This window comes from Ahaetulla prasina, chromosome 8 (assembly GCF_028640845.1).
Source record: "Ahaetulla prasina isolate Xishuangbanna chromosome 8, ASM2864084v1, whole genome shotgun sequence".
Taxonomy (NCBI): Eukaryota; Metazoa; Chordata; class Lepidosauria; order Squamata; family Colubridae; genus Ahaetulla; species Ahaetulla prasina.
The window spans coordinates 69,413,265-69,440,109 of record NC_080546.1 but is presented as its reverse complement, the minus strand read 5'-3'; the positions used below and the strand labels follow the sequence as shown (position 1 = coordinate 69,440,109).

General features: G+C 39.3%; 1 protein-coding gene across 3 annotated transcripts in view; it reads right to left on the bottom strand.

Annotated features, from left to right (window-relative positions):
- GUCY1B1 (guanylate cyclase 1 soluble subunit beta 1) overlaps window positions 1-26,845 on the bottom strand; it is a 112,601-nt gene extending 85,756 nt beyond the window's left edge. For all 3 annotated transcript variants that reach the window (XM_058192229.1, XM_058192228.1, XM_058192226.1), the window contains exons 1-3: window positions 26,722-26,845; window positions 26,179-26,252; window positions 640-740 (exon numbers count right to left, since the gene is read on the bottom strand). In XM_058192229.1, the coding sequence (XP_058048212.1) occupies window positions 640-740; window positions 26,179-26,252; window positions 26,722-26,724 (178 nt within the window). In that variant the 5' untranslated portion in view covers window positions 26,725-26,845. The remainder of the gene's footprint in view (window positions 1-639; window positions 741-26,178; window positions 26,253-26,721) is intronic.

Here is a 26,845-nt window from a genome sequence, read left to right as displayed (position 1 = left end):
GTATTCTATTTCACACAATTCTAATTTCAACAAACTACAATTCATGAGTCTGTTTTAAAACAACAATTTGGGGCAAACTATATGTGATGCTAAATGTATTAGACACGCTTGTGTTTATGAGTGCACATATGCATATACATGCACATATACGTGGCAGAAATCACCCAGTGAAGGGGACACCAATATTTATTGAGATTATAGTATGTAGAAATATGAACATAAACTTAGCCACTTCAGAGGAAAATTGATCCTCTGAGGCAACTATCTACCTTGTAAAGAAAGTGTTCCTTAGAAGTCCTGAGGCCTGCTCTTAATTTGAAACAAGCATTCTAAGAATGACTGCATAGTTCCATTGTCAAGACATTGAAAAATAATGCTCCAGACTGAACTATTGAAAACATTTTTGTACTACCCTGTTTTCCACAAAATAGGACATCCTCTGATAATAAGCCCAATCAGGCTTTTGAGCGCATGGCAATAAGGCCAAGCGCTTATTTCAGGGTTCAAAAAAATATAAGACAGGGTCTTATTTTCGGGAAAACACGGTATGTACTATCATGTATATCATAAAACATAAAATTAGCTGAATTGCAACATATCCTTTAGAAGCAATGCTGAAAGAAAGCCAAATTTACTCACTGAGGACTTTACTTGCTGCAGCAACCAAATCATAGGTTTTGGAATCATCATAAATAATTCTGACCAAAAACTGCCCTTCCTCATCCAGCTGTGCCTCTCTCCTAGAACAAAGTACAACATACTTTTTTTAAAAAAAATTATATTTTGGACATTATAAAAGAGATCAAAGTTGTCAGTTGCTGAGAACACCGAAAATGTGTTAGGAGCAGGGGTGAAATGCTATCGGATCGGACCAGATCGGGCGAGTAGGTAGCGGAGATTGGGTCTGGTTCACCGATCCGGTAGCAATCGCTGGCTGGCCACGCTCCTGAACCAGTCCACGGCCTGCAGTCCAGCCTTTGCAAGCCGGGAAGGCAGCTCGCCACCTGCTCGCCCTTCGGTCAGGGGCCGGGGCCCATTTCCCGAGGCCCCAGAGCCGCTGCCTGCCCCAACCGGGTCAGGGAATGCACCATTCTTAGACTCCGGCCTTTCCCCGGAGCTGCTGCCCACTCGCTGCCTGTTCGCCCTTGGTCAGGGCCCAGCGCCCAGGAATGCCTCATTCCCCTGAGACCCCAGAGCCCCACCTGTTTTCCGCCTGCCTCAACTGGGCTAGGGAATGCACCATTCCCGGACACCAGTCTTGCCCCAGAGCCGCCGCCCACTCTTCCTTCGCCACGTGGTGTATACTTACTTTCCTCCAGCGGCTGGCTGCCAGGAAAGGCAAGCGTCCAAAAGTTACTGGAGTCACTCCCCTTGAATATGCCGCCGCCATTGCTGCTTGTTCCATGCACCGGCTGCACAAGCGCACACTGTTTATTTCATTTATTTATCAGCAGCAGGTTGGGTGTGCGCTTGCGCAGCCGATGCATAGAACAAGGTGGCATATTCAAGGACAGCAACTCCAGTAACTTGTGGATGTTTGCCTTTCCTGGCAGCCAGCCTTTGGAGGAAAGTAAGTATATGCTGCGCGCAAAGGAAGAGCGGGCGGCAGCTCCGGGACAAGACTGGTGTCGGGGAATGGTGCATTCCCTGACCCGGTTGAGGCAGGCGGCGAGCAGGTGGCGACGCCAGGGCCTCAGGGAATGGGGAGTCCCTGGGCCCCGGCCCCTGACCAAAGGTGAAGGGCAAGCAGGCAGCGAGCGGGCAGTGAGTGGGCGGCAGCTCCAGAGAAAGGCTGGAGTTGGGGAATGGGGCATTCCCTGACCCCGTTGAGGAAGGTGGCAGCTCCGGGGCCTCAGGGAATGGCGCATCCCTGAGCCCCGGCCCCCGACCCAAGGTGAAGGGAGAACAGGTGGCGAGTGGGTGGCAAGCGGGCAGAGAGGCTGCAGCTGCAGGCATCTCGCAAAAAGGGAAAAGGCAGAATAGAAATTTAAAAAAATTTTCCTACTTGGTTCTGTGGGCGTGGCTTGGTGGGGGGGGTTGTGACTGAGTGGGCATAGCTGTGAGGGACATTGAGTTGGCCACTCCCACTCAGTCACAGGACACACCCACCCACCAAGCCACACCCACAGAACAGGTAGCAAAATGTTTTAGATTTCACCCCTGGTTAGGAGTGAAGATGCAATGTGGCCCAAGGTTATAATCTTAACAGACAGAAAGAAAAAAGTATAAACGTCATTTTTTTTTTTGTTTTACATTTATACCCCGCCCTTCTCCGAAGACTCAGGGCGGCTTACAGTGTATAAGGCAATAGTCTCATTCTATTTGTATATTTTTACAAAGTCAACTTATTGCCCCCCCAACAATCTGGGTCCTCATTTTACCTACCTTATAAAGGATGGAAGGCTGAGTCAACCTTGGGCCGGGCTTGAACCTGCAGTAATTGCAGGCTTTGTGTTCTTAATAACAGGCTTTACCAGCCTGAGCTATTCCGGCCCTATATAGTTTTGACTCCAATACTAGAAGAAACTCAAATGTAACGTAAAAAAAGATAAGGTAACACAGCATAATATAACAACTTACTGGGCTTTTTTGTATGTGTGCCTTTCAGTCTTTGTTGACTCCTATCAATTGTCTGGAGAAGTCCTCGCAACCAGCTTCCTAGAGCAGACACCTATTGGCTCAAGGTCATATAGCTGACTTAGTGTTAAGGCAGGTCTCTAAGGCAAGTCTCCTGTTTTCAAAACTGATGCCTTAACCACTTCACTAAACTGGGTCATAGTTAAAAGTTACTCTATATTATTTTTAAAAAACATTATCCAAAGCAAACAATTGAAAGAATAAATAAAGACATGTTAATTTTGGGACTAATTTTCAAACATTATAAATTTTTAAATAGATTGATAGAAAATTTTCTGTTTTTCTCATTGCAGAAAGTTGTGAGAGGTGCTCCTAAATACATACAACATACATACATACACACAATATTAATATATAGCATTATGAAAATAAAACTATTTAAACAATTGTGTGAATCAGTGTGAAAAAAATGATTTTTTTCTCAATTTCTATGAAATCTCATTTAGAACTAAAATGATTCCTAGAAAAAAAAATCTTATCATTTGAGTAGTGATGTTTAATTCTCTAGATTCTGGAATATAAACAAAATGCACTTTGATGTTGATCTAAATTAGTCTTTTTGATTTAAAGAAGACCTTGTTCTTTATTGTGATTATTTAAACATACAGTAAAATCAAATAATAATTTAGGGAGTTGTTACATTAGTTATACTTTCAGGTTTCCAAACCTGTCTCCATAAACTATTTCCTATGAATCAGAAACAGAATAACAGAGCTGGAAGGGACCTTGGAGGTCTTTTAGTCCAACCCCGTGCACAAGCAGGAGACCCTATACCATTCCAGACAAGTGGCTGTCCAGTCTCTTCTTAAAAGCTTCCAATGATGGAACACCCACAACTTTTGAAGGAAAACTGTTCCACAGGTTAATTGTTCTTACTGTTAGGGAATTTCTCCCTAGTTCTAGACTGCTTCTCTCCTTGATTAGTTTCCATCCGTTGTTTCTTGTCTTGTCTTCTGGTGCTTTGGAAAATAACAGAATAACAATGGATGTCCCACCCTAGAAACTTTCTTTATTGAAAAGGAATAGATGTGCTTTTTGCTAACCACTAGCAAATATATGTAGGAAACACACTATAATAGTAATGGGGGACTTCAATTACCCTGATGTCAATTGGAAGACTAATTCTGCACCAAGTGAGAAATCAAATAGGTTCCTAACCAACCTAGCTGACAACTTTGTTGTCCAAAAGGTAGAGGAGGGAACTAGAGGGACAGTCATACTGCACTTAATTCTTACAAACAAAGAAGAAATGATAAAGGGAGTTGAAACTGCAGGAAACTTGGGTGAGAATGACCATGTCATACTAGAATTCAGCATAACACAAACACAAGCAACAGAACAAAATGACACCAGAGTCTTAGATTTTAAAAGAGCTGATTTTAATATACTCAGAGAAATCTTAGGAAAGATTTCTTGAATGAAAATCCTAAAGGGGAAAACAACTCAAGAATCTTGGAAAACTGAAAAATACGATCATAAAAGCCCAGACCAGCACAACAGAGTATCACCAGCAGATGGATTCATAACTGGCTGACCAACCAGATTCAACTTATATATACAAACAACCCCAAACAAACATGGTACAGATAAAGATGGGAAGGAAATGACAGTAATGGAAGATTCAAAGCAGCTTAATTCCAGATTATTTGTAATAATATAAAACTTTTTTGTTGATTCTATTATTGAAGTATCTTGATAAACTTTGCCATAAATAAAGTCATGCACTGAGACTCATGAATATTGCCATCAAATATTAAAGTAGTACATTCATTTCAAGTTATTACAAGCAAAAACAATAATTAACAACAATTAACATTTGCTTAACCCTTCTTATCATACACAAAATTGTTTTCATATATCATTAGCAGAATAAAGAAAAAGATATAGGCAGAAGCAGAATTAGGAAAAAGATTTCAGGCCACAGCATAAATGGACTCTCAGAGGCACTTAGATTAGTTAAATGTCGTTAATTTACATATTAGAAATAAACAATGATAGTGTTTCTTTTGTATAGTTCTAGCGTTTCTTTTCCTGTCAACTCTAAATAAGAAAAAGTTGGTGCTACCAGATTTGGGCTACAAAAATCTGTACATCCATCAGAGTCACCTTGTCAGGATGATGGGTGGCATAAAAAATTAATAAATAATACATACTTTAATAATAAATAATCAGATGGTACAAAAAAGGTATCAAAAAGTAGATTTTGTATCAGATACAGATATGCACTGTAAGCTAAATACATTCATTGGAAAACCTTAAACTGTGGTTTATCTTATCAAACCATATTTAAGATTTAGCACATTTTAGGATTTAGAGGGGATGATAATGCATTGTTAATCAAAAGTTTTGCAACCTAACCATGGTAGATGATGAGAGTATGTGTAAACACTAATGCCAATATGTCTAATTCTTTTTCCTTTTTTGTGATCAATGAATACAGTCATTTATGTTTGACCTATTTCTATCACAATTTGGTTAATTCAAGGACAAGACAAAAAGAGCACAACAGTGTTTTTATTAGCAGTGAAGAGCACCACAGAAAGAAGTGGAAATTAAAGTCACTGCTTATGTTTTGAAATTAAGTTGGGTGGGCATATACAGACAGTAAACAAATTATAGAGGATAGTGAGCAGCCTTCTCTGTCACATGCGCACTTTACTCCATTGGATAAAGGGCCGTGACTGTCATTCAGTTCAATAATCCAAATAACTGAGCACATTTAAGCTGCATTAAAATCAGCAAGAGAGATTTATATAAACAAAAAAATCCTAATGTTTGCATTAAAACAACTTACTTCTGTGTATTATGTGTCCTATTATGTAGTCTAATATTTTGATCTACCATATTATATAAGAGTATCTTCTAAATTTTCCTTTCCAAACTTTTCTTTAGTGGACAAATCAAAACAATTAACTTTGACTTTCTAACAAATATATCAGGGATTATTTTTTTTTGCAAAATAGCATTCTTAATATTTCTGCTATTTGTTCACTCTTTGCATCAACCTTCTACCTAAGAATGGTAACTATCTTGGACAGTGATCATGTTACCAGTTCAATCTTTTGCTTCATATTTTACAAGGAAATGTAGCATTCCATTGCTCTTCTGCTAACAAAACTGTATGCAACCTGATTATATTTTTCCTTATCTCTGATTTATGGCCATATTAGAAATCATGACATATAACCTTGATGCTCTATACTGCACTTCCTATTCACTGTGAAATCCCTTGCAATAAATATATATATTTATATTATATATTACTATAAAAAGGAATAGCTCATCAGTAGAAATGCTCCCAAGAGAAAAAGGGCAAAATAGAATGGAGATCATCCTAAAGAGAAAAAAGAAAGCACTATATATCTTTATAAATGTCAATACAATTCAACTTTATCTAAGAAAAGTTTGATAATAGGCTGTCACAAACAAGTCAGACATGAAAACTTTATTCCATGTGACTTAAATATTTCCTGAGCTGATATTTCCCATTTTAAATACTTCTCATTAAAGCCCATATTCAAGATTCATTGTGTGCACAGAGGCATTCTTTCTATTGGGTGTCTTGCTATTCTTGTGTGTCAATAACCCTATTTTTTTTGAGATTACAAGAATTCATTTTAGAGATATTTTAAAAATTATTTTGTTCAGATTAATTTATTGCAAAATAAATTCCAAAATATCTGGCACGAGTGTCTTGATAGCATATTTGTCAACCCTGGAGGCCATCTTTTTCTTTGGATCTTCAGGGCTGCCACACTTAGCGCTATGGGAAACCAATATGATATATCTAATAAAATGGAACTTTGAGGAACTTTTAGCCTCCGAGTCTTCTTTCATTGGGGGTGTTACTTGGAACCCTGACAATATTTAAGTTACACTATATATAAGAAGATAATGCTTCTGATGCAGCGTTGAATATGACATTATTAACTTTGGAAGAGATAAATCTAAAAAATAAATTTGTATCATTGTAAATATTTTTGGGTTCACTTGTAAAATACCAAAAGACCTCTTGATGCACTCTGGAAATAACACTGTTTAGGAAAGTGGCAGCACAATTTGGAAAAGTATATCTCTAGTGTAAAGGTTAGTTTTATCAGAATGCATCCAACATTTGAAAATTATTTCTGAATAAAAGTTACAGAATATTAGTGCTAATTGCCCTGGCAGTTACAAATGATTTCTAGACTTTCCTACACTGGGATACAGTTATATAAAACCATTATTTTGGTAATTAGCAAATTAGGTGATCATTAGGTAAATCATTCACAGTTTAACTGATGGTGAATATCAAAACTGCTCTGAAGTTAAATCATGATTTTTTCAAAACTGGAGAACAAACTTTGTTGTGGATCCTTCACATCATTATCATTGCTTTACTAGCAATGGCAAGATGATCAATACCTCTGATATGTTATAGGACATCTTAATAAAATTCCTGATATTCTTAAAGATAAGAAATATATAAAAGTATGTTTGAATAGCTACATTCTTAAGGGATAATAGGGGGAGGTAGCAGTCCCTTGTAAATAGACATTTTATCCTTTGCATTCAGGAATAATTTTGTTAAGCAGCAGATTTTATATCCTTTGTAAATCCCAAAGTTGAGAATCAATCCAATTTTATCTTCATGATTGTTTTTTGTGATATTGAAATAAAATGAAATAAAAAGACCTGGTTTTAAAATAAAATTAAATTGGAAAAGACCTCTATTAAGACCAGTCAAAACACCACCAAGAGGTAAAAGATTTCAAAGCAGAAGAATCAAAAAACAAAACAAAAAATAGATGAAGTATTAAGTAAGACATGATCACCAATCACTATTTGTAAACTTATTTTGGCCTATTGAGAGAAACATAAAGCCCTACTCAGTGGTAGGATTCAAATAATTGAAACAGGTTCTCTGCCCTAATGACCAGCTGGGTAGGTGTGTCTGGGTGATCATGTGACTGGGTGGGTGTGACCAACTTGACGTCACTTCACCTTGCCGGGCCTCTCATGACCGTGGGGACGCTACAACAGTCATAAGTATGAAAAATGGTCATGTCACTTTTTTCAGTGCCATTGTAACTTTGAATGGTCACTAAATGAACTGTTGTAAGTCAAGGATTACCTGTACAAAAATACAAAAAGCTTCTTTGCTTGCAAAAAGCTGCCCTAAATACCAATCATTAGATTAGAAATGGGGGAATACACACTGAAGATCAATGATAGCCACAGCCATCATGGAAACCTAAACCATTCTGTCTGAATACCTTCCTTTTGATCAGCAATACCTGTAACCCAGAGTTACAAATCAGACAGGGTGCCTGAGCACCTTGAAGAATTAAAATAGTTAAAATGCAACAATAATTATCAGCAGCCAACTCTTGCATATAAAGTGAAACCCTTTAGAGGTCATTTAAGCTCTCCATACTTGGGCTACAAAATGCCGAGAGTCCTGTCCCAAAGATGCTTTTTCAAGAGGCAGCTGGACTTTCTGGAAACCAAGAAAGTCCAATTGTCTCTTGAAAAAAGCACCTTTGGGACAACCATGACCTGGATGACTGAAGAATCCCCATAGACAAGAGACTCCTGTGCTCAGTGAAGTGACAAGCACCCTTTCCCATCCAGAATAAGCAATCCTTAGATCTATTTGCACCACTTAAAGATACCAGCTGGTCCCACTCACCTCATAACATATTCCAAGAAAATCATCCAGATTTACATGCTGCCAGAAAGGCAGTAAAAAAAATCAGAGAGCATGCCAAGATTGCATCCTGCCTCTTGGAAGTACACCCCAAAAGGACAGTGCCAGGAACCACTAAAGCAGTGTAAAAAGCTTTAAAAAAGGTCAGGCCCCTAATAAAAGTACCAGCAAAGGGAGAAAAAAATCCAGAGAAGCTGATCAAGCTACAGAAAGTCTGGTTTTACTGCCAAGAACTATTAACTGCTGTTACAATGTAACAAGGCTTAACCCAGAGGCAGTTTCTGAAAACACTTAAAGATAAGTAGGATTAGACTGCAAACAACACCGAGCGGCACACCAGAATGTCTCCTTCCTGCCTCTTGACAGGATTAACCCTGTAAAGTGGGAAAAACAAAAGGCTGTTGGAAGGAGATTTCTTCCAACAACCGGTTCTCTAAACTGCTCAGAAAGTTAACAATGGTTCTCCTGAACCAGTGCGAACTGGCTGAATCCCATCACTGGTCCTACTTACTTATTAATTGTGTGTATTGCTTTTATTATTTCTAAATGTGCAGCAAATATTGTTTATATTGATTAATTAGGGAAACATATTGTACTAAAATCATATCGATAGTTTAGATAGACAGACAGACAGACATATATTTATAGATATGCTTCTGTCAAAGAATTAAATATTTGAATTAACAAAACAATAATAATGTTTATAGGATTCAGAATGTATGACTATTTTTGCTGGTGGCCAAGTGTAGGGTTAAAGTAAGGTTTCAAAATATATGATGCTCTGATGATAAAATCAGAAGTAACATATATAAACAGTATATGTCATGCCCGTCGGAGTCTGAATCCGAAGGAGAAGAGGAATGGCTGACAGAGAGTGAGAGAGTGGATCCATTGGCTATGGAAAATACTGGAGAAGAGCAAAGTCAGGCTGGGCAAAGCAGGGGAGAGATAAAACAAGAGAGGGGGGGTTTAGATGAAGACCAAGGCCTACCCCGTCCTCATCCTAGCCAGCGCAGGGAGGAATGGAGAAGAGAGCAGCGTGGGTTATGTGGCATATGAGGGAGGAAAGGGACCGGATCCTTTTTACAAGGCACAGGTGCTAATGGAGTTTAAAAGGAAAGGCAAATGGGGGGGGGGGGTTGTCAGGAACAAACACTGAGTTTATCTGGTGTTTCTTTGAATCCTGGCATCCTCCCAACTGGTTTGATTTACTGCCATGCTACTTTACTTGTGGAATTCCTTATTTTGCTTGCTTTGCCGGATTAATTACCTTGTCTTGCCTTTGGATTTTTTAAAGAAGTTTTCTGCTTACAATGTTTGGGACTGAAGTATTGCCAACCAAATTCTATTACAGGTTGGTGGAAAAGCTCTCTCCAGCTCCGAGATTTGAAAGGGACATTGGGGGACAGTTGGTGATAATAAAGGGACTCATATCGGTTCTCTGGCTGTGTTGCTTTTGTGTCACGCTCTGGGTCATCACAATATAATCAAATGCACATTGCATTCATTTATATGAAAATAATAAAAAAAGAGCTAGATAAAATTTCCTATTTGTCAATCAAATCAAAACTTTATTATGGCATAAAACATGAAATATTTTATTGAACTTGATTCCAAAAAAGATCAAAACAGTGGATAAAATGAAGCCCAAAATATATAGCCGTGATGGCGAACCTATGGCATGTGTGCCACAGATGGCACATGTAGCCATATCAATGGGCACACTGGCTCAGCTCCAGCTGATTTCAGACTTCTGGACCCACCAGAAGCAGGGAAAGAGGCTGTTTCCTGCCTCTGGAGGGCCTGCGCGGGGGGGGGAGGCCCGTTTTTCTTTCTCACCTGGCTCCAGATCCTCTCTATGCATCTAGGGAGGGCAAAAACAGCCTTCCCCAGGCCCTCTGGAGGCCCAAATGGCTTGTTTCCCAACTTTCGGTTGGACAAGAATTTTTATTTTTTTTTGCTGTTTCCCAGCCTCCAGAGACTCATAGAATGGCTCTGGAGGCTGGGGACAGCAAAAAACGTTACTTCCTGTCCAACCGGAAGTTGGGAAATGGGCCATTTCGGGCCTACGGAGGGCCTCCAAGGGGCTGGGGAAGGGTGTTTTCACCCTCCCCAGATGCATAGAGAGGACCTGGAGCCAGATGAGAAAGAAAAACGGGTCTACCGGGCCTTCACGTGCCAGGAGCTGGGGGGGAGGGGTTTTGTGTGGGCATGTGCAGGGCGGAGTGGATAGAATTATGAGTGTGGGTACACGCGTGCGCGAATCTTCCCTCCACCCCCCACCCCCATCCTGGCAGCGATGGCAAAAAGGTTAGCCATCACTGATATATAGCCTCCATATGCTTCTTTTTATTAGCATGTTGATAATAGCAACTGCCTGCAATTTCTCATATTAAAGATCCTCTTTCCAGGATCATACAAAATACAGAAGATAATTGAGCAAATGTGAGACCATTGTTCTTTTAAGGAATTAGAGGTGGAAGTTATATATTCACATGTTCTAAAACATCTTTTCCTTAAATTCCAAAAGGCTGCACAACCCTAATTTTTAACATTATTAATGCATAGGAGTGAAGCTCACACATCTCCCTCACCTCAAAAGATATCCCTGGAAAACAGTACTTGTACACGGTAATGAGTCTTTGTAAGAACTTGAAATGAAGTTATTAACAACAACAAAAAAAACACAAGGAAGATAGGCAGAACATGATTTCAAGAACAAAAATGTGCTGCATATGCTTTGCTCTGATCACAATGAAGCTTAGCAGTTGCCTCTCTCATAGGGATGTACTGCAGGAATTTTTCAGGAATGTTTTTTCTGCAATTCCCAGCCAGACCAAGACCATTTTCAAATTCAATCTTTCCTTGCTCTTTTTTCTTTCAACACCAAATTTGGTCCCATTGTGCTTCATTTTTGGAAAGTAATCCTGCTGATGGACAAGAGTCTCAAAACCCTCTACATATCTTCTTTCCAACATTCCATTGTGTTGCAAAAAATAAAAATGAAAAATCTGTCATTTCCCTGAGACATTCTTCTTTATCTAACATTTCAAGCTATTTCCCTATAGCATTTACATTTTTGCACAGTGTTTAATATTTTCTGACAATCATGCATTACAAATAATTGTATTATAATTGTATTATAATTGCATTATAAATAATAAATATCTATAGCAAACTGTCTTTTAAACTCAATCCCAAGGAGTACAACAAAGCCATTTAATAGTTCTTTAAACATTATGAACAAGGAAAACCAAACCTTGCCGTTTAGACAAGATTTATAAGCAAATGAGGTTGCCTAGTTGTAATGTTTGTGCTGGGTAGACTGGAAGTACCGGGTTACAAACAGCAAAGACTGAAATGTCTGGAGGAAAACAAGCATGGTTAGAGAAATGTGCAACTGAGAACTTAACAGGACTCAGAAGAATAAAAAGTTGGCAAACAGGCCGTTTCTGGCCTCCAAAGGCCTCCAGAGGGGTGGGGAAGGCTATTTTCGCCCTCCCCAGGCTCCTAGAAAGGCTCTGGAGCCCGAGGGGGGCAAAAAACAGGCCTACCGTTTCATCGTGTGCCAAAACCGGGGGAGGTGTCCCCCGGTGCATCGTGCGTGCATGCACAGGGGGTGGAACGCATAGAATCATGGGTGTGGGCATGCACACACGCTACCCCCACTTTTGGCACGCGATGGCAAAAAGGTTAGCCATCACTGATCTAGGCTATAGTTCTTCCTCCTCCTGCTTCTCAAAGTTATTCTCACAAACCATTCCCCTTCGTTGTCTCTGCTGTTAATTCAGAACATTGCTTTGTCAATTATATATTGCCAAGGTAGAATCCTACAAATTCTTATGATAGGAAATCTTGGAAAAACTGTATTTCAGTGATTTTTCATGTTCAGCAAAATGGCAATATAGGTAGTCCTCAAGTTACGAATGTAACCATTCGTAACCTGAGCATTCGTGGGAGTGAATGTCGTACCTTCTTTCGCCCACACATTCACTAATCGAATGTGAGGCTCTTTTAGTGCACATGAGGTATTTCAGGGTGGGGAAGGCCATTGGGGGCCTAGTGATGGAACAGGCCACCTGCTTAAGACCATCCAACACCTCCCCGACCCACTGAAATACTTCATGCTCCCCACAATTGCATCCCCCCATTCAATCTGCACTGCCACGTCACTTATCATGCAAAGATCTAGCAAGCTGTTTCTTCACCAGCCTCTCATCCCTGTGCACCTCTCTGATGCTCTGTTAGGACCTCTGCAAGCTTCAAGTGGGATATTGCAGGCCAAAATGGAGTTTTGGAGGGGGGGGGCTGCCCCCACAGGCCTCAGCTGGCATTTTTCCAGCCAAATGGAGCTCCTTTTAGGCCTGCACAGGCCTTGCCCAGTACACTGCAGGACAAAATGGAGGTTCAGAAGTGAGGGCCCACCCACTCCCAACCTCCATTTTGGCCTGCAATGTGACAGGCAAGGCCTGCACATGCCTAAACAGAGCTCCATTTTGGCCAGCTAACTGCCAGGTGAGGCCTGTGCAGACCTAAATGGAGAGTCAGAGGGGCGGACTCACCCCTCTGAATCTCCATCTTGGCTGGCAAAGTGCAAGACAAATGTTGCAGAATCTCTGAGGTTGTTCATAAGGGCAAACAACTACCATGGTGCTGCAAGATTCGTAGTTTTGGGACTTGTTCATAAACACTAGGGGGCGCTGATCAAATAACTTTGAATGTTTGCTAAGGGAACACTCATAACCCGAGGATTACCTGTAGTTTACAATTAAAGCCCAAATATACAAGCTGTCAAAATATAATGTGTCATGCTTGTTGTCCAACTTCATGCAATTATGCTTATTTGTTTTTGTTTTTAGAATTGTTTAAAATGATTTTGATAAATCCAACTCCTATATATATTCTTCTATGTCTTTTAATAAATTTACTATCTATTTTTCATGAGAATATTACTCAAATCTAATTGGAGGTTACAAATTTTAATATTGAAATAGATGTCAGGACTTTCCTTTATGTAAATCCATTGTCTCTGATGCATGTGAGAGGTAAGGAGTGCATTGAGTACATATAAATAACCCCAATTACTTAGGACAAGCTGGGACATTTGGCAGTTGTTGCTGCTGATTACTGTTAAAGTCCAAGAGCAGGAAACCATATGAATCCAAATCCTCAGGAAGCAGTTGGAATATTTCTGAGAGATAAACCTGATGTTGCACTCTAATAAGATAAATGCTACTTTTAGCCTTTCCTTTTTGAGAAAGAAAAAAGCAAGAACTATTGTTTTATGGTTTAAAATATTTTTAAGACTGGCTTTCACTTTAGCATAGCTGTCAACAACAGCTGAAAATAAGAAACTTTCTTGTTCTCTTAGCTTCCCTGTTTCTTTCTGCAGATAGACAAGGTAAACAGCAAACATTAGCACATTAATTCATACAATGTTAACCGGTTTTTATATAAAAGCAAAATAATTATTGTGTGATAGATATGATAAATGTTCATATCTAAAAAGACTGCAATGCTTTCAGAATTTTTATTTGGTAGACCGGAGTTATTTGTTTCATAAAATAAACTATTCCAGAATAAAGTATTGCTTAAATAGCAAATGCAGTACAAGGCAGATGACTTTTTGCTTAGCAAAACACTACACAGTATAATGTGTAACCGTCATTTCCTATTTTTAGGGGGGAAAAAAATCCCCTTCATAGATTTCACCATGTATGGAAACCATGATCTACAACTCTGAACACATGCCAACCCACAGAACTGTCATGTTATTTAAAGCGCTACTTTAATATTAATTCTGAAATTCAATAGAAAAAGATTAAAAAGTTGTGTTTTCAGAATTATTTTTTTCCCCAAAAAAATCTGATCACAATAGACAGGAAATCACATGATATTTTGGTTTATTGAGATGATTTATTTCTTTTTTATAGGATTGTTTTAGAAAAAGTCAGTTCAAAGGCATGACTTTGTATTAGCACAGCTAATGGAGCTGTCTTCATAAGTGGCAAGCCATACTTAGTTGCTATGATCTTCTGGTACTCTATCCTGGTTGGTAGGTAAAAGCTATTATGTAGATATTATAGCTATGGACTAGTGTAAATATTAAATGCATTCTCCATTAGGATACAAATCACACAGAGCCGTTTTCTTGCTTTTTCAGAAAGAAATGAAATTGAAACATGGATATGGACTACCTAGTCAATTTCTCTATTTGCCATTCTAGCCAAGATGATAAGAGTAGATTTTAATTCTAAGCATTCTTGAATTGGGGCATTTTTAAACCTTTTGCCATCTCGATGCTGCATGACTTGTTGGCTGATTGACAATCTGAATCATACCAAGGGCTCATTTTTCCATTTTCAATGCAGTCAGTCATGATATTATATCAAGAAAAAGTGGTTAATACAATAGAATGTAGATTCAAAGGCTATGTTTTACTGTGCAGATTGATATTCTTATTTTGAAAGGCTAGTGCTATCCCACTTGAAAACCATCATGGATCTGCTGTTAGATCCCTTGCAATTTGCATACCGAGCAAATAGATCAACGATGATGCTGTTAATTTGGCTCTGCACTACATCCTACAACATCTTAAATCTCCAAAGACCTATGCAAGGTCGTCTTTATAGACTTTAGTTCAGCATTCAATACCATCTTTCCAGACACTCTTCTAACTAAGCTAAACTCAGCTACAGGTACCGGAACAGGCTTGTAAGTGGATCACAAGCTTCCTAACAAACAGGAAGCAGCAGGTGAAGCTAAGCAAGATCACATCAAATACCTGTACAATTAGCACAGGGGGCCCCCAAGGCTGTGTGCTCTCCCCACTTCTCTTCTCTCTGTATACCAATGACTGCATCTCCAATGATCCATCTGTTAAGCTACTGAAGTTCGCAGATGACACAACAGTGATTGGTCTCATTCGAGACAATGACGAATCCACATACAGACGAGAGGTCGAAAGATTAGCCTTGTGGTGCAACCAAAACAATCTGGAGCTGAACACACTCAAAACCGTAGAAATGGTGGTAGACTTTAGGAAAAACCCTTCCATACTTCCACCTCTCACAATACTTGACAACACAGTATCAACAGTAGAAACCTTCAAATTTCTGGGTTCTATCATATCGCAAGATCTCAAATGGACAGCTAACATCAAAAACATCATTAAAAAGGACAACAAAGAATGTTCTTTCTGCGCCAACTCAGTAAGCTCAAACTGCCCAAGGAGCTGCTCATCCAATTCTACAGAGGAATTATTGAGTCTGTCATTTGCACCTCTATAACTGTCTGGTTCGGTTCTGCAACCCAACAAGAAAAACACAGACTTCAGAGGATAATTAGAACTGCAGAAAAAATAATTGCTACCAACCTGCCTTCCGTTGAGGACCTACATACTGCACGAATCAAGAAGAGGGCCGTGAAAATATTTGCAGATCCCTCGCATCCTGGACATAAACTGTTTCAACTCCTACCCTCAAAACGACGCTATAGAGCACTGCACACCAGAACAACTAGACACAAGAACAGTTTTTTCCCGAAGGCCATCACTCTGCTAAACAAATAATTCCCTCAACACTGTCAGACTATTTACTGAATCTGCACTACTATTAATCGTTTCATAGTTCCCATCACCAATCTCTTTCCACTTATGACTGTATGACTATAACTTGTTGCTGGCAATCCTTATGATTTACATTGATATATTGATCATCAATTGTGTTGTAAATGTTGTACCTTGATGAACGTATCTTTTCTTTTATGTACACTGAGAGCATATGCACCAAGACAAATTCCTTGTGTGTCCAATCACACTTGGCCAATAAAAATTCTATTCTATTCTATTCTATTCTATTCTATTCTATTCTATTCTATTCTATTCTATTCTATTCTATTCTAAACCAACTACAGGTATCTGAACAGACTTGTAAGTGGATCATAAGCTTCATAACAAACAGGAAGCAGCAGGTGAAGCTAAGCAGAATCACATCAGATACCTGTACAATTAGCACAGGGACCCCCAAGGCTGTGTGGTCTCCCCACTTCTCTTTTCTCTATATACCAATGACTGCATCTCTAATGATCCATCTGTTAAGTTTATAGATGATACAACGGTGATCGGTCTCATTCGAGACAATGATGAATCCACATACAGATGGGAGGTTAAATGACTAGCCTTGTGATGCGACCGGAATAATCTGGAACTGAACACACTCAAAACCGTAAAAATGGTGGTAGACTTTAGGAGAAACCCTTCCATACTTCCACCTCTCACAATACTAGACAACACAGTATCAATAGTAGAAACCTTCAAATTTATAGGTTCTACCATATCTAAAGATCTAAAATGGACAGCTAACATCAAAAACGTCATCAAAAAAGGACAACAAAGAATGTTCTTTCTGGACCAACTCAGAAAGCTCAAACTGCCCAAGGAGCTGCTGATCCAGTTCTACAGAGGAATTATTGAGTCTGTCATCTGAACCTCTATAACTGTCTGGTTTGGTTCTGCAACCCAACAAGACAGACACAGACTTCAGAGGATAATTAGAACTTCAGAAAAAACAATTGTTACCAACCTGCCTTCCGTTGAGGACCTACATACTGCACGAATCAAAAAGAGGGCTGTGAAAATATTTACAGACCCCTCACATCCTGGACATAAACTGTTTCAACTCCTACCTTCAAAACGATGCTATAGAGCACCGCACACCAGAACAACTAGACACCAGAACATTTTTTTCCCGAACAACATCACTCTGCTAAACAAATAATTCCCTCAATACTATCAAACTATTACTAAATCTGCACTACTATTAATCTTCTCATTGTTCCCATCACCCATTTCCTTCCACTTATGACCGTAACTTTATTGCTTGTATCCTTACGATTTATACTGATATTATTTCCTGATTGCTTATTTGTAGCCTATGACTTTAAGTGTTGTATCATTAAGTGTTAAATTTGTATCCTATGACTATCATTAAGTGTTGTAAGTGTTGTACCTTAATGAAGGTATCTTTTCTTTTATATACACTGAGAGCATATGCACCATATGCACCAAGACAAATTCCTTGTGCGTCCAATCACACCTGGCCAGTAAAATTCTATTCTATTCTATTCTAATATTTGTTAGAGTTGATATTCTATCTGACAATTTAATTACTATAATGAAATTAAACTCTAATTTAACCCTGAGTCCTTCGGGAGAAGGGCGGTATACAAATTAAAATATTATATTATTATTATTATTATTATTATTATTATTATTATTATTATTATTATTATTATTATTATTATTATTATTTTAAAAAATTTACAGAACCCAGTTTAAACAGCTACAAACTCAGCCATCCATTATTAGTAGGTGCAAGCAAAGAGAGGAAAGAACAATTATCACTGAAATCATTTCATGAAATCATGAAAATGTCTCTGCTTTTCTTGACCTCTTTCTAGTCTATGATATTGTCTGGAGAGAAGGACTTCTCCTCAAACTAATCAGAGTTACATCTTATCACAACATCACTGCCTTGATTGACAAGATGTTTAATAACAGGTTATTTCAAGTTTTCATAGAATTCAATAGAAGCAAATACCATAAGTTGAATAAGGATCAATGGTATCTCCTGCTTTTTTTAGCTTGTACATCCATGACCTGTCTGAAACTGTTTCTCAGAAAAAGTATTAGTGAATTACAGTGCCATTGTTTCAGAAATGCTGAAAATGAATATCTTTGTCGATATTACGGTATAGGAAGACAGTGATGTTAGTCTATGGCAGCCAAAACTCAAAATGAGTCTGGTAGCACCTTATCAAATTAATACATATTATGAAAAGGAATACGCTTCCATGAACTGTGTCACAATTCTTACCCATTTCAGTATCTCAGCAATATGTGATTTATTAGGCACAATCTATTTAACTCTACATGTGTTTGTGATAATAAATTCACAATGAGTCAGTATAAACTAAGAATATTTGCATAGAATTTTATCTGAAGCTAAGGTGATATCTCAAATTAAGATAATCAAAAACATTTTTGTAAGCAAATAGATAATTTGACAATACCAAAATAATAAGAAACCTCTAGGAGAATATATTATGACAATTACAATATTGTTGTAAAAGCAAATAAGATGTTTTCTTTTATTTGAAAGCCACTTTATACAATGATAGATAATGAAGGAAAATAAGTATTGGTCTCAGGAAGGGAAAGAATAGAGAAAGTTTTTTATTACATCCTCATGTAAATGACACAACTTAAATATTTGTTTCAGACAGCCTGGTGTTATATATACATGCCATTTGCTCAATCACCTCATGATGCATCTTTTGTCATGTTAACATTATCGTGGCTTGTTGTGGACGCTACTTTATTCATATGAAATCTCCTACTTTTGCAGATCCAATATCCCTTTGGGCACATACAAACAGAATATCCACAAGGACAGTCAATTCTATCAAAATTATCAGCATGATCAGGCAATTGAAATCTCATCCCACATAAAAGGAGCACAACCCTGCTGCCCAGTCCTGCCCCCCATTTTTACATTACTGCTTTCTGTCATAACAGGATATGTTTAATTGGGGAAGTAAGATATAGTAACACTGGAAATGTTGGAAATTTGGAAAGAATTAATTTGGAAATTTAGAAAGCTAATAGAGTAAAAGTAGCGGCATCAGTGGTGGGTTGCTACCGGTTTGCCCCGGTTTGGGTGAACGGGTAGCAGCAGCGGTGGAAGGCTCCACCCACCTGCCCGGATGTCATCAAATATGATCTGTGCAGAAGTGATGCGCGCATGAACCGGTAGCAAAGATAAGTAAAGGATGGACAGCATCCTTATGAACTCTGGATACAAAATGATTTTAAAATAACGAACACAAATATTACTTTGATTGTAAAGTATTATCTGATTTTACTCTATTCAGAGACTGACCTTTTCACCAACAGTATTTTATTTTGTAAATATTGTAAATCACCTGGATTCTTATGAAATTGTGAGTCATAAGAGATTTTGTCCCCAATGAAATTTAAAAATAAAATTAAATGAAACCACTGGGCAGCATTTGGATGCAAGTGTCATTCTTATGCAAATTAATTAGCTGAGTATAAATGCAGTAGTGAAGTAGATGACAACCAGTAAAATTAAAGCTAACCCTAACCTTAATTCAGGTTATAAATTTTGTGTAAGTTTATTCATTTATTTATTTATTCCACTTAAGTGCCACCCTGAATAAAAAATCAAAGCAATAAATAGTAACATTAAATTGGCTTAAAATTGAGAAAGCTATGGGGAAGGGAGCAAGATGTACATGGGGGGTTTTGTGTCTAATCTTAGCCCTTTAGCTTTGTCTAGAATGGTACGCCCTCCTTGGGGCCCCAGGCCAGCTGGCAGAGTCAGTTCTTCAGTCCCTTTAGGGTAGTTGCACGATCTTCCAAAGGGCAGGAGTCACAGCAGAAAAGTCTCTACTTCTGGACCCCACCAGCCAGAATTCATTGACCAACTGGGTTCACAGCATGTCCTTTCAGGGCAAAACAGTTCCTCAGATAGCCCCTTGTTTAATCTTTTAAATTGCTTGAAAGATGCAAATCATCTGTTTAATTTGTATGATAGATACATAAAAAACTCCCTTTTTATGACCCTGTAATTCCTTAATTTAGGGTAGAGTCAGGGCAACTGGATGGAGCTGAGTGTTTACTGTTTGCAGCAAATATTTTTTTGTTTGCACCCTAGGAGAGAAACGTCTACCATTAACTAGGATTGAACTCTCAACCTTCCAAGTGGGAGGCAAGTGTTTTTACCACACTGCTGTTATGATGGATTAAAAAATCATTTTTTAAAAAATCATTGTTTTTGTGCTCTTATGTATGATACATATATAAGTGCACAAAAATATGATTTTTGCCTTTTATCGTCCATAAAAAAAATGAATCCTTTAAGATCTAGTTTGAAAATAAATCAAAAGGTCAGGTTTGACTCACTTGGAAAGTTCAGACAAAAGAAAGTAGGTAATTTAAAACAGGATACAAAAGAGTGATTAGTCCTGCTATACAGGTTTGCTGAGCATTTGTGTGTGTATTTTTAGGTGTATTGTTTTGTTTCTGTCTTAGAAATGATGAATCTCCTGTTTCAGTTTAAATAGTATTGTTCTGGTTCACTTCGTGTAAATGAAAGTTTCAAAACTCTTGAAATTTCATGTGGGTTACAGTCATATATTTACCTCTTAAGAGTTAAGTCCCATAAACTCAATTACTTTTAGCAGATAATATATAGTGCACTGCCAAATATTTGTTTATGACAGATCTAACTCATTTGGCAACGGTCCCATGGAAGGACTAGAAGAATTACATGTTGAAATAGGTAAATTGACTTTTCTTTTTGCATGTTTAATTAATTAAATTACTGTAGTGTAATTCAGTTTAATATTATGCCTACCATAAGATTTAATTAAGAAAATGGAAATATATATTTGTCATAGGCAGAGGTTAAACTTGGGTATGCTACTTCCTATTATATTAATCACAAGGAAAACGACAGTATAAAAGACAAGGACCCTATATGAGAAACATATTTACCTTCTTAAAGAACAATATGAATTTCTCATTGTGTGATATAAACAGAACTCTACCACTAGCAGCACAAATTATTTGCTATCCCTTTGTCAAAAATTTACCTGAAACATAAGATTATGGTTTGTATTTCATTCCAATTCTTCCTGCTATACAATGGTGATTTTTTTTAAGCCTCTTCTTACTAATTACTTTCCTCTGGCATAGGTTTTGGTCCTCAGAAGATTGACAAGATAAATGTGACAGAAAATAACTGCACTTTCAGAAATATGTAAATTTTGAACAGAGGAAAGGCTGTATGTTAAAAATTCAATTATTATAAAAAGTCAGTCCATTGTATGCCGCGTTTCCCTGAAAATAAGACAGGGTCTTATTTTCTTTTGAACCTCGAAATAAGGGCTTGGCCTTATTATCGGGGGGTCTTATTATTTTGGGGGTGCAGGAGGCCCAGGCGGCCTGAGCACTCACAGCTGGGAGTCCAGCAGAGAGAGGCTCCTTTCGTACGCAGCCATCAAGCACCTCCCCTCCCACGGAGTGGGTGTAGAATGTGAGCGGCCCAAAGGCACCAAGCTTGTCCCCACCCCCCACTCGGGTGCCTCACCACGTCAATGTGGGCGAAGCTGGTGAGCACCAGGTCCTTGAGCTCATAGCCAATGCCACCGGCGCCCACCAGCAGCACCAGTGCGGAAGCCACAGCCTGGGCCAGCTTTCCCTTCAGGCTCCAGCTTCAGCCGTCACCATAGAGTGGGAAGCATACTCCCAGAGAGGCCACTGCCCTGGCTGGAAGCTGCAGAGGCAGAGTTTGGGGGAGAGAAAGACTTCTGCTGCTTCTACTTTTGGCTGCATGCATGGAAAGCAGCAGAAGTCTTTCTTTCTCTCCCCCAAACTGCCTCTGCGGTTTCCAAACCCCAGCCAGGGCACCTGCCACTTTGGGAGTGTGCTTCCCACTCTATGGTGATGGTGACCTTTTCCCCCTGCTCCTCTCCATTCTGATTGACCGAGTGCTGACTGACCGGAGCACCCACCAGCGAGCCCACAGGTCCAATTTACTCTTTCCAGGTGCCTGGCAGCGAGACACCAGGCAGCCGCGCCAAGGGCAGTGCTGACAGACACAGCTCAGCCAGCCCAGCCATGACCAATGCTCCTCACCCACGGCTGAGCTTGGCTACCAGTGGCTGCCCTGCAAAGGAAGCCCCGGGTGGTGATGCTTGCGTTAGGGCTGCTGTGGCAGGCACTCGGTAGCGCAGGATATGCGGATGTGGTGCCTCGGTGTGGGGGCAAGAGTGGGCAGGCCGTCTCCATGGAGCAGGAGCAGGAGCAGGAGCAGGAGCAGGCGCTCGAGGTCTACAGTCAGTGCTGTGAGCAGCGAAAGAGACAGGGGACACAGGAGTTTGCAGGGATGTGGGAGACTGGGGGGGTGAGGGACCTATGTGCCTCAAGGGATACGTCAACTCCCTGACCTCCGGACCTTCCGACGCGAGCTGAAGACATTTTTGTTCCATCACGCAGGGCTGGCCCAATAGTTTTAATGGGGGTTTTCTATTAAGAGTTTTTAGTTCCTCTTAGCCAAATTGAATTAGTTTTTTTAAAAAAATGTTTTTAATTTTTGTGATTGTTGTTTTACTTGGCTGTAAATCGCCCTGAGTCCTTCGGGAGAAGGGCGGTATATAAGTTAGAATAATAAATAAATAAATAAATAAATAAATAAATAAATAAATAAATAAATAAATAAATAAATAAATAAATAAATAAATAAATAAATAAATAAATGTGTGCATGTGTGTGTGTGAGAGGGGGGGGGCTTATTTTGGGGGGAGGGCATATATTTAGGCCCACCCCAAATATTGGGCTTGGCCTTATTTTCGGGACATGTCCTATTTTCAGGGAAACACAGTAACTATCTACTTAGTTACATAATGAGCATATTTAGCAGATTCTGGGAAGAAATCAGACATAAACAGAGGAGCTAAAGTATGTGTGAAGAACATCTCATGTTCTATCACTAGCAGTTCCAGGTAGAATTTAAAAAATCTCATGCCTGAAATCCCAGGAAGTAACTGGCAGTTAACATAAAAGGGTGTCCTAAATAAATTTGGGGACTGACTCATGAAGATGGGCCTCCTTCTGTAAGTGAAGGTCTAGGAGCAACCAACAGTTCTACCCTCTTTTGAACGTGTAGTAGAAGAACAACTACCCAATAAATTAAAATATCAAAACAAAAATGAAGTAAGATGGTTTTTCTCCTATCACTAAATGCTACTGCTCTTTTGCATCTTCTTGAATGAAGACAAACGGAGAAGGCTGAAATCCTTCTGAATTGTTCTTCCTCCCTTTTCTTATTATTTTTAATTAAAGGAAAGTAAATCTAATTGAGTGTCTATTTGAAAGCAGTTATCTTATTCACTTTTTTTGTTTCTTTTTTCCCTGTCTGTGCATACTTACGTACATTTGCATAGTGTGTATTTTTGGATTTGCTATGGGTTTAGCAATAACATCAAAATAAATTTCCAGTGTGTTCTGAAGTGTTTTTTCAGCTTTCTAATTTAGTTTCTTAATGGTCTTTAATCCAAGTGTAATCAGATCCAACTGTGGTAATCTTTCATGGACAACCAAATGTGCCTAAGTACAAAGGAACATCCAACTGCCTTTGTGGGGTGCTGGTCGTAGACTGAGTTAAGACAAGTAAAACCAACTATTGTCCCCAGAAAATAGGGGACTGTCCTTTGGTCAATGTGTTCAAGCTGAAGCTAGCCAGTTTGTTAATTGAGATTCCTTCAGCAAATAAATTAGATTCTAATCCCAACAGCCATTTCCAATTCTATGATTCCACATCTTCTATACATGATTGACAGCACTAATCCAGTTATGAAGAGATGATTCAGACATCCTGGATAAGATCATATCTTTTATTTTTTTATAAGCCGAAGAGTCAGCACTGTCTGAAGACCTCTCCGTGGTCATGTGACCCGCATGACTAAACGCCGAAGGCTCATGGAGCGCTGTTACCTTCTCATCAAAATGGTCCTATTTTTCTACTTGCATTTTTTACATGCTTTCGAACTGCTAGGTTGGCAGAAGCTGGGACAAATAACGGGAGCTCACTCTGTTATGCAGTGCTAGGGATTCAAACCGCTGAACTGCCGACCTTCTGATCGACAAGCTCAGCATCTTAGCCACTGAGCCACCGTGTCCCTTTCATATACACACACATATACACACACACACACATACACACACAAAGTATAGTGCATTCTGCCAGGTGAAACTATTTGTTTGAATGAGGAATTGTGCCAAATGACAAAATGATAAGCCATTCCATAAAACAGTTTGTGCATATTTCTGTCGGTTAACAAGTAGCATTCAATTATGGCAAACGGAAAGAAAAAAGATGTAACTTATTAAATGAAGTTACATCTAGGGTAGCCTTTCTTAATCTATTTACCATGGAAGAATCCTTGAAATTTTCAGGCCCTAGCAGTCAAATTGCAGCGTGTGAAAATTCCACAGTTGAAAGCATTAACACAATGTAATGCATAAATTTTTAAACATATTTTTTCAATTACAATAGCTAATAGCAAAAAATCCCTTTTTTCTAAGAGTCTTAGAAAAGACCCTTAAAGCTTGTTATTTAAAACCTATAGTTTTATGACATGTTAAAATGTCTTTTTCTACTCCTTTTCCATATATTTTGGGTTATGTTGACTTTGTCATAGTGGATAGTTTACATACATTGATTTTAATATAGCTATCAGGCTATGCTAATAATTTTTGAAAATTAATATTTATCAAAAGCATGGCTATAAGTTTACACTTATAATATACACTTATATAATACACTTATATTATACACTTATAATATACAGTATTTTAAGTCTAACCCAATACTTCTATAAATCCATAGAAAATTATACCTAATCACTTGCCCCACATAAGGCCCATTAAAGATTTTCCAATACCAATTTTATTAAAGCTCATAAGATTTCCCAGCAACACGTACTGATTTTTGCAGACCCAGAGCAACTAATTCGTCAAAAATAATAAGTCATCTCAGGAACAATATTAGGAATAATTGGAATTAGGAATAATAATTTCCCTGCTCAAGTTACATACTAATTTTATGCATAATAGAATAATGCTTATATTAGACCTAATAATAAATATAACCTTAAAATAGTGCACAGTGTGTAAGCTTTTGCATTTTACAGAATTCTTCTCAGGATGATAGGATGGACGGCTCTCTTTTGCTGGCCTGTTTGCATCCACATATAAGTACACGTTGTTTTGTATTTAGCATCTAAAAAGGCATATCGCAAACCTGAAAGCTTGAATTTTAATAGTTGAACCTAATAAAATTATGGACATAACTACTGCAGTCTGTTGATGTGATTAAAGCACCAGTCAAGAAACTGGAGAGCATGAATTCTAGTTCAATCATAGACACAAAGCTAGTTATGTGATCTTGGGCCAGTCTCTTTCCCTCAGCTCTAGGAAGAAGGCAATAACAAGATTTTGTAATCGTGGCAAGGAAACTGCAGGGGCTTGTCCAGGCAGTGGCCAGGAGTCAAGACTAACTCAAAAGCACCAAAAAGCATGTTCTATGTCTTTCTGACACAGGTTTTAGTTTATATATTGTTTTTGCAAACCTAATGCATATTTACTTAAGAGGTTATATTAAGGAAGCAAAGCAAGACACAATTACAGGTAAGGGAGAACCAGAAAAAGGTGCTTCCTCCTGCTTGAAAAATTCATGGAGCAGGACATCCTCTTTCCTGAAAAATAGTTGCTGTAGCAAGAAATGCTAAAAACTTAAGATGTTATTCATCTTCTCCCCCATGGAAATTCTCAACCCTAGAAGTTTTGGCTGCCTGTTTTGTTTTTCCCATCAGCTTTGAGGTCAGAGTCAGCCATGAAAAAGGGTAACCTCTTCCCATGAGCGACTGAGGGCCAAGCTGCTCTCACCTCCTCCTTCTCCCCTTAGGGAACTAAGAGTCTTCCGCCAGCACTTCACTCCCTCCTGCACCCTTCAGAGCGTGAGAACCAGGCAAAGCAATGGCCTAGAGAGAGTCCCACCAGCGGAAGCAGCCTCGCTCCTCAGCTCCACCAGGCATGAGACAAGGAGGAGGAAGAGCCTACGGGAAAACTTTCACCCTGCTTCCTGATAAGAAACAAAGAAGCAGAGACAGTTCCAATGGAGGAAAGGACAGTGTTTTTCTATGCACACAACATTTGGCCCCAAGGTTTTTCAGGTGAAGCTGAAGCCCAGGTGGCTTCTACTTACTTGATGTCTTCCCAGACTTCAGGGCCGTAATTTCGAATCACCAGCAGCTCCAAGGCGTGATTGACAAAACCATACTGTCAAAGATAAAAGCCGGGAAAAGTCTTTTGTGGCTACAAGGCTTTGGAGCACTCAAAAGTAGCAAAGGGCAAGAGGGAGAAGATGGGTGGAAACCTGAGGTTCGGTTCCAGAGAAGCAAGAGAATAGGTAGGAAAGCTGGCAACTGACCGTTCACCTACTCCAGGTATTTAATGCTTATTCAAGACAAATTTGAATGCCCCACTGAAGGCGGAGCTATTAAAATTTGCACAGACAGACAGGGAGGAAGGGCAATGCCAGGGGCAATCCGGACTGGGGCAGATAGGAAGGAGCAGGGTGGGCCGCTGCATCCCTCCGCTTGCACCCCTTTTCTCTTCTCTTCGGAGCTCTTCTCGTCCAATCTTCTCCCCCCTTCAGCACCGCGCATCTTTTCCTTCCCCACCTTTACTGCTAAAGACCACCCAGCAACCTCCGACGGGCCCTGGGAAGCGTCGCCTTGACACTCACCATCGCGCCTGCGGTCTACCCCTCCCCGGCTTCGCGGGGATAACGTTCCAGCAGCGGCTTAGTGAGGCAAAGACTGGAGAAGAGCAAGCAAGCAGCAGCTCGGCGCGCCAGCCGCCCCCGCGGG